General features: G+C 44.1%; 1 protein-coding gene across 3 annotated transcripts in view; it reads left to right on the forward strand.

The window, feature by feature from the left end:
- Window positions 1-13,365, forward strand: part of FRAS1 (Fraser extracellular matrix complex subunit 1) — a 453,363-nt gene that overhangs the window by 235,429 nt on the left and 204,569 nt on the right. For all 3 annotated transcript variants that reach the window (XM_013978814.3, XM_084972579.1, XM_021100604.2), the window contains exon 15: window positions 7,393-7,536. In XM_013978814.3, the coding sequence (XP_013834268.3) occupies window positions 7,393-7,536 (144 nt within the window). The remainder of the gene's footprint in view (window positions 1-7,392; window positions 7,537-13,365) is intronic.

Consider the following 13,365-nt stretch of genomic DNA (forward strand, 5'->3'; position numbering starts at 1 on the left):
GTTCCCAGGCTAGGGGGTCTAATTGGAGCTGTAGCAGCCAGCCTACACCACAGCCACAGCAACACAGGATCTGAGCCATATCTGCGACCTACACCACAGCTCATGGCAACACCAGATCCTTAACCCACTGAGCGAGGCCAGGGATTGAACCTGCAACCTCATGGTTCCCAGTCGGATTTGTTTCCCCTGCACCATGACAGGAACTCCAATGTAAACATTTTTAATAGAAATTGTGGGCATTGCTATTGTTCAGAGGGCTAAGGACCCAGCATTGTCTCTTTTAGGATGCGGGTTCGATCTCTGGCTTTGTTCAGTGGCTTAAGGATCTGGCACTGCCATGAACGGCAGCATAGGTCACAGATGTGGCTCGGATCTGGTGTTCCTCTGGCTGTGGCTGTGGTGTAGGCTGGCAGCTGCAGCTACAATTCGACCCCTAGCCTGGGAACTTCCATGTGCCACAGGTGCGGCTGTTAGAAAAAAAAGAAAAAAGAAATTGTGGTAAATATATTTGATTAGGGTAAATTCTTAGACATGATTGCTGGGTCCAAGTGTGTCTATGCACATATTTAAGCTTTGGGCGCATACTAACTTATTACTCTCTTTTAAAGAAGTTGGCATTTGCAATCCTGCTAGAAATACACAAGGGTGCCTTCCTCCCACAACCCTTGTCAACACTAGGTATTATGATTCTTGTTATATTTGTCAATTTGATTGATGTAAAATGCAATCCTGTTTATTTATATACTTATACTTCTTGGAGGGATTTATATAAAGAGAGCTGAATTAATCATACTTAGCAGCTCATGGCCCCTCTGCGTCTTTAGCCTGCAGCAGGCTATCCTCCTGTTTGTCTGTCTGTCTCCCTGTCTGCCTACTACTCCTTTTGTTCCCATAACCTGTTCCCACTTCCCTTCTCCCCAGCTCCCCACTTAAGTAACTCTTCTAATGCAATTTAATGTGGATTTTTGTATGTGTCTGCTCTTCTTGTTTTGTATGCATGTGTTTTAAATATTCATACATATTACTAAGTGGATATTTCATTCTTCTCCTTTTTTAATTTTAAAGTCTTTTTTAAAGGACAGTTTTAGATTCACAGCAAAAGGAAAAGGAAAGTATGGTGATTTCCCATTTCCCCCCCTACCTCCCTACAGGCATAGCCTCCCCCATCATCCACATCCTCCACCAGATGGTACAATTGTTCTGATCCATGAACTGTTCTTTTACCTTGCTTTCCTCACAAAGCACTGTTTCTAAGATGCATACATGTTGCTGTGTGTCCAGCCAATCCATTGCATGTAGTTGCTGCTCGCCAGTGTAATTTGCATGTCCCCCCCCCCCCATTCATGAGGCTGAAGTTTTTTTTCATGTGCTTTTATCTTTCTACTATGAACTCCCTCAAGTGTGTATGGGTTTTCAGAACGTGCGGAGACCAGACATTTCAGTTGCAGAGTGTGAAGTCTTCTGTTGGCAGAGGGAGGAAGGTTGAAGGCAGCCCGGTAGGGGGACAGAAGCAGATGGGAGTAAAAGGATCAAAAATGATGACTCATACACACTTCTCCTTTTAGATGTGTCTGGCATTTGCGCTTCTTAGGCAACTGGCCTGGGCCTCAGGCGCCGCTGTGATGGGGAGAAGGCAGCATAGCCTGCCCAGATGCTTCACCACGACCTTCACTGAGCTATTCCCAATCACTTTCCAAAGGGCTCTTGTTGATGTGCTGTAGCGATTGCCAGGAAAGAGCTCTGGAGTGTGAGGCCTCTGGGAAAGGCTGGAGTCCCTTTATATAACTGCTGGAAGAATTCCTGCGGGCCTGTTGTTCCCTTCATTCCCTTTCTACTTGAACTTCCCTTTCACATAGTCTTTCTCATCCTTTCCGATTCTGTCTTGTGTTACATTCTCATTTGCTCCCTTTATAATTACTTTGGTTTTGAAGCCAGTTGAAACAAGATTTGTTCTATCTCCCAGGGTGTGCCGCTCATAGGACCACGTGAGTACAAGCTTCTCTGCTTCTCCGAATATATCTTAGCCCCACGAATTAAGGACAACAAATGTTATTATTCCCACTTTACAGATAGGGAAGCAAGAACACTGGAGTTGAATTTAAGATGAAAATTTTTTCATCCAACAAGAGCTTCTGACTGGAAATTTGCCCACTGTCTCCTGATAATACTTTCAAACTTGGCAAGTACTTCTTGGTCATTTGCGAGATGTGAATGATCGTTAGCAGTTGCCAGGATGTGGATAACGAACAGAATAAAGGAATTTGCCTTGGGTATGGATGCCCTGCTCGTGCCTGGAATTTGGGCTCCTTCATGTAGTTGTAAGTGCCAAGGTCTTGGCAGTTTGGAAACCTGAACTGCAGCCTCCCTGGTAACTCAAAGGGCCTGCTAATCAAGTGTGCTGATTCCCTGAAAATGGCCGGGAAACTTATTCCAAAAGACCATGGAAAAGGCAAGGAACCAAAGCTCCTTCTTCCTGAGGGGCAGTTTGAACCGAAGGCTGAATCCGGAGGAATCTGTTTCCACCGCCTGGGGTCTGGGACGGCTTCCTGGAAGATAAGAAATGGTTCATAGGATGTGATTTTAACACCTCCCTGCAAAAGGGTTGCATTTTATTCTTAGGGTAAAATTTTATTCTTAGGGTAAAATTTTATTCATAGGGTAGCACAGGTTCGACATTTTTTTTTACAGCCATCTTCTATTTCAAAATTAGCAAGTACCAAAGGAAGTTTGTTATTTTTAGAGTAAGGTTTCAATATAGGGTTACAGAAAGAAGAATAATTCATTCCTTTTCATCTTGAAATGAATCACTCAGCAAGCCAACACATGTCTTGTTAGGCTCCAGAAAAGTCAGGGGCTTTCCTAAATAAATTATCTACTACATGTGAGATACGAAGGTGACTTTCCCTTATTCATCCTCTGTTTTAATTCATTGCCACAATTTTCACAACATATACTTCAAACCTGGGGTGATCTGAAATCTATCACTAAGAGAAATTATGGTGAGCGGGCTGGGACTGACCTTTTATTTTTTGTAATAACCCAGATGTAATAAAAGCCACATGTAAAATAAGCCTGCAAGAAGAGATTATCTGCAGTAGCATATGTTCGGTATTAGAAATTAGAAATCAATTGTAAAACACAGTGGGAGTATGTCATTATGGGAAATGACAGCTCAAAAAAAAAAAAAAAAAAAGGAAAGAAAAGAAATGACAGCTCAACATAGTCCCATGTTGAAGTAAAAAATCCCTTCTGCTGTCCTGCCTGGCTGTGGAAGATGCCTTTTATTTGATATAGAATGAAGCCAAGGCCCAGAATCACATGTGGTACTCTGAAGAGATGTATAAGTATTCATCATCATAGCAGATCTGGACCCCAGTATTTATTAGGTAAATAATACAGCTCCAAATTTATCTATCTTATGTCCTCAGACTCTGACATAGTTGTTTCCATGGAGAAGATAACGGAAAGGATGAATCCGCCATAAGTAGTGAAAAAAATTTGCTGTGCATTCATTTAACATGCATTTAATGAGTATTAACTTTGTACCAGCATCAATCTGGATACGGGGCTTTTAGGTGCCTAAAACATGACCCTCTTTTGGAGACTATTACCTCCCATCGAATGGGATTGATCTGTAACTGAATAATTAGTACAGCAGGATAAGGAGCGTGAAGGTTATGTGGGAAGTGCTGCGGGAATGGGATGGAAGGAGGAAGTAACTTTGTTGGGACAAGTTCAGCAAAGCTTCACAGAAGTAGTGACAACTTAGGAGGCCTCCTAGGTGTAAACAGGATTACAGGGGCTGTGGAGGGAGCCAGAGGCATTTGCTGGCTGGGTCAGTCCTGGAGGGAGGGGGAGCCCAGAACCCGTGGTAGGTTAGGGTGCCTTGCTACATAAAACTGCTGTGCTTTAGGGAGGCAGCAAAAGGCAGGGCTGAAATGTTTAGTAGTGCTCAGTGTGTGACGGGCCTGGGTGCCATCCCGATGTTTGTAACCTCAGTCCCCTTCATCCTTTGACCCCTGTTCTGATTGGCAGCCCCAGGGGCAATATTAAAAATATTTAACAAGCGGTATGACGCAGATCGGATCAGTCAGATGGAAGGGAGACCCGAGACCCTCTCGAGTGTTGGCCCTTTCGGTTGCTGGAACATGGTGTCTGCCAGCGTTCCCAGGGCCAAGACCACAGCGTATGGGAGGGAACTAGGATGACAGCCATTTACCTACCAGGTTGGAAGTATTTTTACTGTTTTAATGGCCCATGCAGCTGAGTGTCTGCAGGGCCTTCAGACAGTCCCTGAAAGAACTGGGGGATGGGCTTTCATTTCTCATCTCCTCCCCACCCCCTGGACAAAGATGAGTTCTTCCCTTCAAGGTATCTTGAGATAACTACCCTCTCCTCTCCCCACTTCGAAGTAACTGCTCTAAAAGGAAAACGGATCAATTGCACTGCCCTGATTAAAACTTTCCCAGAATGGGAGTTCCTGTCATGGCGCAGTGGTTAACGAATCTGACTAGGAACCATGAGGTTGCGGGTTCAATCCCTGGCCTTGCTCAGTGGGTTAAAGATCCATCGTTGCCATGAGCTGTGGTCACAGACACGGCTCGGATCCCGCGTTGCTGTGGTTCTGGTGTAGGCCAGCGGCTACAGCTCCGATTCCACCCCTAGCCTGGGAATCTCCATATGCCACAGGAGCGGCTCTAGAAGAGGCAGAAGGCAAAAAAAAAAAACTTTTACAGAATGAAGTCCGTGGTCCTTATCTCTGCTTGACTGACACTCATGATCTGACCCCTGCTGTCCTTTTAGCCTCACTGCCCATCACCCCATTGGGCGCTTGCTCCCCAGGGCCCTGGCTTACCTGTGGGAGCTGGAAAGGCCCCCACGGGCTAGCCAGGCACCTCGCCTGTGAACCATGATAGGTGGTTCTGCTGACGGGCCTGGGTGCCATCCCGATGTCTGTAACCTCAGTCCCCTTCATCCTTTGACCCCTGTTCTGATTGGCAGCCCCAGGGGCAATATTAAAAATATTTAACAAGCGGTATGACGCAGATCGGATCAGTCAGATGGAAGGGAGACCCGAGACCCTCTCGAGTGTTGAACAGACAGATTAGCCTGGCCTGCCTTCTTAGACATGCAGTTGGATTTTTTTTTGTTTAGGTAACGGCTTTGTATCAACTCCATTTCCTCAGTAAGGCAGAGGCACTTAACAGTGATCGACTTTTCAGATGATGGCGGTAATCAGCAATTGAAGAGCAATTGAATAAATGAGTGACAGGGCATTCACGTTCATCCAGAATAGAATCTGATACTGGGATCCCTGCATCCACATATTTAGTTATAATGTGGTGTCAGTGGTTTATCCTAACACAGTGTTCTCGTGCACCACTTGTAAATAAGGTGTTAAATATAAGTGGAGTTTATAGAGCGCCTAGTGGTGTACTCAGCCCAGAGTTAACAAAAGAAATATGACTCTGCCCTTGTGAACGTTATAGTCTAGTGAGGGAACCAGATAATAAATAAGTAAACTTTTCCTTTGTCTCTGCTCTCCATCTTGCCATTGTCATTTCTCATGTGGACCAAAGACTCCACACTGGGAGTTCCCATTGTGGCTCAGTGGGTTAAGAACCTGAGAGTGTCTATGAGGATATGGGTTCGCTCAGTGGGTTAAGGATCCAGCATTGCTACAAGCTTCGATGTAGGTCAGAGATGTGGCTCAGATTCAGTGTTATGGCTGTGGTGTAGGCCAGCAGCTGCAGCTCTGATTCTACCCCTAGCCCAGGAACTTTCACATGCCACAGGTACAGCCCTAAAAAGAAAAAAAAAAAAAAAATTCCACACTGGTCTTCTTGCAGGTGTGTCAGTCCTTACACCCTTTCTATGTGAGAGTGCTTCTAAAAATCTAAATCAGGGCCTTTGTCTGTCCTATGTAAGCCCATTCATAACTCACACTGCAGTTAGGATAAAAATTCTAAGTTCTTTCCATGGTCTCCAAGGTCAAGTTTGATAGGGCTCCTGCCTACCCCTGCAGCTGTGAATCAGGCCACTGTGCCCTGTGCCATGCTGCTTCCCACTGTGCCCTACTGTGTTCACTGTGCTGTGTCCACCAGGTCCAGCCACAGAGAGAGCCTCCAGTTCTTTGAACCCCCAAGCTCCTTCTCAAGAACTCTGTTTGCACTGCTGTCTGGCTGTGCCCAAGGCTGGTCACGTCTCATCATTTGGATCTTCCTAAAGTCAGTCCCTTCCACTCCCACTACTGTTTTTCTTTGTCTGAGAGCTCTTCCTAGCCCTTAACACGATTTGCAGTTAACTCTTAATTTTGGGGGATAGGAGGGGGGGCTTTCTGGAATTAAGGTCTTCCTGTGCAGTTTAGAACTGAGAGTAGGGCATGGGACCTTGAGATCTGCAGTGCAGGCATCCTTTCTTCTGATTCCAAAGAGATCCTAATTACTTAGGTAGAGTTCCCAAGTCACTTGCAACCAGTAAACGCACCATCCCTGCCAATTTTGGTCAGAGTGAATACCTCTGCAAAACAGGTCATGCTCCCTTGTGAGGCCAACCTTTTGAAAATTAGGATATGTTAACAGAAGCCTGGGTGGGGTTGGCCTTACCCAACAGTTTATAACATCTGACATAGTCGGTTATTCAGAATAGGCCTCTCTTTATAGACCTGCTAAGGAGAAGAGCAAGCATGAATGGTAATGAAAAAAAAAAAATCAAATGCTGCAAGAGGAGGAATTTTCAAGTCTTAAAGGAGCAAGTCTGATGTAGAAACAACATGTAGTTAGAAACCTAAGTGAGAAAGGCAGGTTTTCGTGAGTCCTCCCAATACGTGTTTAGAGCAGATGCTGCTGGGGAGAAGCAGAGGCTGATTCCTAAGAGTCATGAAAGAGGATGGAGGGAAGGGGGTGGATCTGGGGCAGATGGAGAGGGAGGGGAAGAAGAATAGAAAGCAAGCAGAACCAGGTCTTTCCAGGTCTAATCAAGGACTGGCCTCCCCGGCATCTCTCCTTAGCTGTTTTGATGTTTCAGAGTGAAGAGCAGTTTCTTGTGTTGACATTTTGTCACATGGTTACAAAAGGTAAGGTGACAGTGGGCCATCTGATTTCATTAGACAGACTGTATTTGTCTAGAAAATTATGATTCCCTTCCCTGTGATTCCCATTACTCAGAAGCCTCTGATTCCCTGTTCCAGTTCTCTTAGGAATAATTTACAGAAGTTGAGCTTCTGGCCAACAGAGATAGGTTTTTGTTGGTGGGGGGTGTTATTTTCCTCCTGTGGTGCACATATGTGCATAGTGGTTTAGGAATGGAGAAGCCAACATCCTCCTTATAAATTCTAAAGCCTTCGAAAGATGAATTGCAACCAGTCCTTCCCATTGTCGGTTGTTCCTACAGCCTGCCACGAGTCCTGTGCGGCCTGCTGGGGTCCCTCAGAGAAGCACTGCTTGGCCTGCAGAGACCCCCTCCTAGTGCTAAGGGAGGGCACCTGCGAGAGTAGCTGTGGCGACGGGTTTTACAACAAGCAGGGGACGTGCAGTGGTAAGTGCCCAGCTTTGCAGGTCAAAGCGTTGTTTTCTCTTCCAGCATCCCTTGTTTCATTCCAGTCATAGCACCGAACGTCAACGTTTCTTTTACTTAACAAACAGGCAAATGCTGCTAACACTGACAGTGTTTTAGCAGTTTATGAAACTTGTTTTCCCCTTGGCCAAATCCCCTTTGCCCTCAAGTACACATTAGGTTGGGTGCTCTTTCTAGCCTTTCCCACAGATGCAGACCACAAGGCTCAGGCTGCTTGCCCTGGACCCACAGCTATCAGACAGGAGAGGAGTTCCTTTCTCCAACACCCAGGGTCTTCAATGCCAGGCTGCCTTCTGAAAATGCGTGGGGACAAAGACACTCTTAGGCCAGCCAAGGGCCACCCTGCTTTTGGTGTTGGTTCCACTGAATTCAAGCTGAAGCACTTACTGTCTCGTCTACCTTTCACACCACTGCAGACAGAAGGAGTTGACCCAGCTTAGTGCTTCTCAGGCCAAGCACTGTTCCAAGTGCTTTCTAACTCTTTGACAGGCAGGAACATCTGGGGGGAGAAGCATGACCTTGGGCAAAGTACTTAATCTCTTGTAAAACAGGAACAATAGCAGTAGCTGTAGCAGACAGAACAATGGTTCTTCAAAGATGTCTGGTCCGAATCCCTAGCCCTTGTGAGTATGCTGCCTTAGACGGCAAAAGAGACTCTGTCAGTGTGAGTAAGGTAAGGATCTTGAGGTGGGGAGATTATCCTGGATTATCTGAGTGGCCAGTGTAATCACAGGGGTCCTTATATGAGGGAGGCAGGAAGGTCAGAGTCAGAAAAGGAGATGGGACACAAAGCAGAGGTCAGCAAGGGGCCAGGAGCACCCAGGCAAAGCACAGAACCTGGAAAGGTAAGGAAATGGATTCCCCCCCACCCGCCTGCCCCCCAGCCTTCCAGAAAGAATGCAGTCCTGCTAACGCTTTGATTTTAGGACTTCTGACCTCTTGAGCTGTATGATACTAAATTTGTGTTGATTCGAGCCACTGAGCTTATGATCATTTGTTACAGCAGCAATGGGGAACTAACACATACTCAACTCCGAAGGCCGTTGCAAGGACTGAGTTAATGTATGCAAGGTATTTAGCACAGTGTCTGGTATGGAGCAAGTGCTATGTGAGTGTTTGCTGTTTAATCCTCACCATGATGATGTGAGGTTGTTCTTATCAGCCTCGTTTTTCAGACGAAGAAAGAGAGAGGCTAAGAACCTTGCCTGAGGTAGCTAATAAGGGGCTGAATAGGGATTCGAGCCTAGGTCTTCTGGCTTTAGATCACAACTGCCTCTTAGCTACTCTGCCGCCTGCTCTAATGTGATACCTCCTTGTGCGCCTCTGCCCATTTTCCCTCCCTCCTCCTCACCCTGGACCCTCTGCACCCCCTCTTCCTTGTCCGCTTGTCAGTGTTTAGATTGGCCAGCTGCCCCCGTGGACATTGCCAGGTCCAAGGTGGGCACCAGACGGTGAATGAAAGGTTTGAATCGAGTTTGTTGTAATGGCCATACCTATTGAAAGGCCGTAATGACTTCTTTAAAAAATAGCATAAGTCCACTAAATCAATAAAAAATGTACTGCCCATAAAACTTTCTTGAGTTACTGTGCTCGTTTTTGTTTTTGTTTACCGAGCAGGGCAGCAGCACAAATGGGATGATCTTTGGGACTTGACACATCCGCTTGTCGTAGGGAAGAGAGAGAGCTCTTGGCAGCTGCTTGTTTAAAGCTGTGCAGGGATCCATCGGCATTGCTGGTGTGAGAAATCTCACTCAATATGAACATGTCACAGGTGGCTTTTCTGTGGATTCAGGAGAGGACAAGAAAAGAAAGGCAAGCTGCCATTATCCTAGGCATTTTAATCTCTTTTCTGCCAGCATCATTTTCCTGCTCAATTAAGCCAGATGTATTCTCTAAAGGTCAGCAGATGTCAAATTTGCACTAACTCAAAGGCCTAAAGGCATTTACCCTTCAGTTCCCCCAAGGAGGCTGGCTACTGTCACTGACAAGAGTGGTGCCGAAGACCTGCTCCCAAGACGATATTATCTGGATTGAGAAAGCAAATTTTGCTAGAGATGCATGTGTGTAAAAAGAGGGATGGTTAGCGTGCACCTGAGGCGGTGAGGGGTGGACATCTACTTGGGCTGAGGGGTGGAGTGAAGAAAGCCAGGTCTCCTTGCAGAGTGGAAGAATTTAAAAAGAAGACTACTGAACAGGTGGCTTGGGGAGAGAGTTTACATCCAAAATGCTATCTGTATACATTTTGAAACAAAGCAGAAAGAGAACTTTCAAACCGGAGGATGGCTATCGCTAACATTAGTCAGCCAACTGATCAATTGATCGACAGGTAATTACTGCATACCTGCCAGGTGCTTAGCAGATATAGGACTTTGTGATGTTATTGGCATTGATCACTGGTCCTTTGGATTGGCAAGGCTGGAGTTTACACTTTCCGTAAAAGTGTTCAAGTTCTCTAAGTTTCTATCAAATGCCTTCAGAAAGGTTCATATAAATTATTTTCTAAAACAGCAGTGAACCAAGTCACTGATTGGTATCGGAATGTTAATTAAGACGTGCGATACTGATAATGCTGGCTTACTTTCAGTTCGGATTAGTGCTATTCGAGATAAAGACCGGCTGGTGTTGGTTTAATAATTTATAACTGAGCAGCCCATATCTGTAGAAATCTCAGAGTAGAGTGCTGAGAAAAATCCAGCATAACCTGTTATAAACAGTGCTATGCCCTGGCTGAAAGAATTTATAGTAACCGAGGTTTTACAAATGCTTTGAGTTTGACAAATATTATATGTAAAGGGTGGGGAGATTCAAAGGACAAACCCTTCTCATTCCTTAGTCATGTTAGTACCTGCACTACTACGAAGGGCTTTCCTGACTCCAGCTAACACAATAAATCAAAGTTCGGAGGTTTCTCTTAGCTCGTCTCTCTCTCTTCCTTCCTTCCCCCCATCTCCTTTCTTCTCTTTCCTTCCTTCCTTTTATACCAATTTCCCTTCCTCACTTAGGCAACTATTTTAATTTTTTTTTTTTTTTTTTTTTTTGCCCGCACCCTCGTCATGTGAAAGGTGACAGGCCAGGGACTGAACCCGTGCCACAGTAGTGACCTAAGTGACCCAGTGACAATGCCGGGTCCTTAACCACTGTGCCACAAAAGAACTCTTATGTTACTTTTTTAACCTTTTTGTTTTTATGGGCTCATGTAAAATGGGTATTGTTTTAGGTGAGTATACATATATGTGTATTTTCCTTAAATCTTACTGTGTTATATAACGCATGTTCTTTTTCCACTCGGCAATGTTTTTCAGATTCTTCCATCATGTTGCTAATTCTTCTAGCCCTTTGCATATTCCTTCCTGGTCTGCATCCCCCCAACTCACCCATCCACTCTCCCGGGGACAGGATTCCTGGCTTCTATCCATCTGCACGCTGTCATTAATTAGGGAGCACCAGTGAACAACCTCCACCATGTCCCTTAATGAACTTGGATGGAAAGTTTCCTGGGATGGATGGGTAACCTGGGAGCAGAACTGTTGGTTTCTTAACTCTGCATATTCTTTATGTGAGCAAGTAGTGCCAGGTAGCTCATGGGCATCTATAATCCCAAGCATAAGGATTCTCTCATCTCCATGTCCTTGCTACCATTTGGCATTATCAAACTTCAGGTATTTTTCTGGTCAATAGGCATAGAGGTCTAATTTTGCATTCGAAAAATGAGTTATTTTTAATGAGTTTGAGAATATCTTCAACACTTTGTTAGACTTTTGCATTTTGTCTTTGATAAACTGCTTTTCAATGTGTTTTTCCTGTCATTTTATTTGGTCTTGCTGCCTTTTTATTGGTAATCTTATGGAGTTCCTTGCAGGTTGTAGATATTAATTCTGTCAGTCTTAGATATGCAAATATTTTCCCATTTCATTACCTTTTAACCTTTCATGTGGTGCCCTTCATTGAACAGGAATCTCTAATTCATCATTTTTTCCTTTAACATTTTGCTTTTGAATATTTGCTTAGGAAGACCTGTCCTATGCAAGTTCACAAAGAAATTATCCTGCAATTAATGGGAGAAATTCTATTAATGTCACAGTTTTATCTTTATGTAAGTTGTTGATCCACCTGGAGTCCACTTATGTCTGTGGTTTAAGTAGACCTCCAGTTTGATTTATCTCCATTTCATGACCCAATTTTCCCGGCATTCAGCCTAACCTTTTCCATTGCTCTTTATTGTAGACTGAATTTCCATATGCGTGTAGGTCTGTCTCTGAGCTATTTCAATTGTCTAAATTTCTGTTCTTTACCACTATCACTTTGTTTTGTTTTGTTCATTAACTTCTGTTACTTTGCAGTATGTCTCAATCTGATTGGGCAAATTCCCCCTTTCTTCCCTCTTCATTTTCACAGTTAACTGTTCATGCACTTTAGAGTATGTTTATTGAATTCCTTATGAAATTCAACTAGAAGTTTTACTAATGTTGTACTGAAGTCATAGGCTAGTTTGGGGAGAAATTTCATCCTCCTGGTAATTTTATTTAAATTTACAGATTATACTCCAAGTATTCCTTTAATTGTATCTTAAAATGTTTGATCTGCAATGTTTTTATTGGTGGGCAAATCCAATTTTTTTCAAACATTTCCGCAATTCTTTATTTCTGGAAAAAAATAACTTCGATTATTGTAGATTATTCAGCTCTGTTGAGATGTCAGTTCTAGAATTAGAGACTTCTGGAATGTTTGGCAGGTGGGCTGAAGAATGCTTTTGAGATTGGTTTTTGCTCCTTTGTTTCATTTACAAGTTGTGGGCAAACTTGCCTACGAGTTTGCTTTTGGGGAGATGCTGAATCCCCCAGGGTGCGGGATGGGACATTTGGCCCTATCCCTTGCCATCTTTTTTCTCAAGTTCTTAAAATATTTTTCAGGAGGTTAGGATGGTATAGGTGGATTAAGAGAACAGACAGAATAAGTCTCAGCAGTTCTCTATTCCTGAAATATTAATTCTCTGACATCGAGAAAACGTTTGTTCTGTTTGTTTTTAAAGGATTTAGTCAATGAATATGGAGTAGATTGATTTGTAGGCATACCCTGCAGCTGCATTCACCCTCACCTCCCTTTTCCACTCTCAGAAAAGGACTTTCTCTATCCCCTTCAAGGCTAATCTCTCCATCTGTACTTTTGAATCTACCTCTTCTTTTTCTCCCAGATATGCTTTCAACAATTATTCAGACTCTTCTCTTTTTAAAGACCTTTTCCGGAGTCTGTATTTTCCTTGGGCTTTTGCAATATTGGAGAGACAAAAACATCCCCTTACCCTTTTAATTATTTCCCCTCTGTGCCCTTCAAAGGAACAGTTTATAATCATGGCCTTCACTTTCATTCAGCCTGATGACTCCGCTGGAATGGTTATGGCTCAGGTCACCCACGTCCCACTTCCTAAATGAAGTGAACCCTCTTCAGACATTTTTTGTCCTCTCTGCATTGTCAATGTCTCCCTCCTTGAAACTCCTCTCTTGGAGTCTCAGCCACTAAACTTCTGTTTTCTCTCCTACCTTCAGATCCTTTCTTCTTAATTACTTTTGCTAGTTTTTTTCTTTTCTGAGTAAATTTTGATACTTTCTAGACCCTTGACCCCTTCTGTCATATCCTTCATGCTTTTACTGAGTAAATTAGTTACTTTCTGATTTCAGTAACCACCTGTATGGATGTCCCCGGGTCTCTCCCCTGAGTCCCGGAACTCTAAGTCGGGCTGTTTACTGGACTATGTGCATCCCAAACTGAGCCCGCTTTAATCCCGCCCACCTA

This window comes from Sus scrofa, chromosome 8 (genome assembly GCF_054392235.1).
Source record: "Sus scrofa isolate SSC_HxYL_T2T_F1_AM1 chromosome 8, Sscrofa_HxYL_maternal_Yorkshire_Landrace_v2.0, whole genome shotgun sequence".
Taxonomy (NCBI): domain Eukaryota; kingdom Metazoa; phylum Chordata; class Mammalia; order Artiodactyla; family Suidae; genus Sus; species Sus scrofa.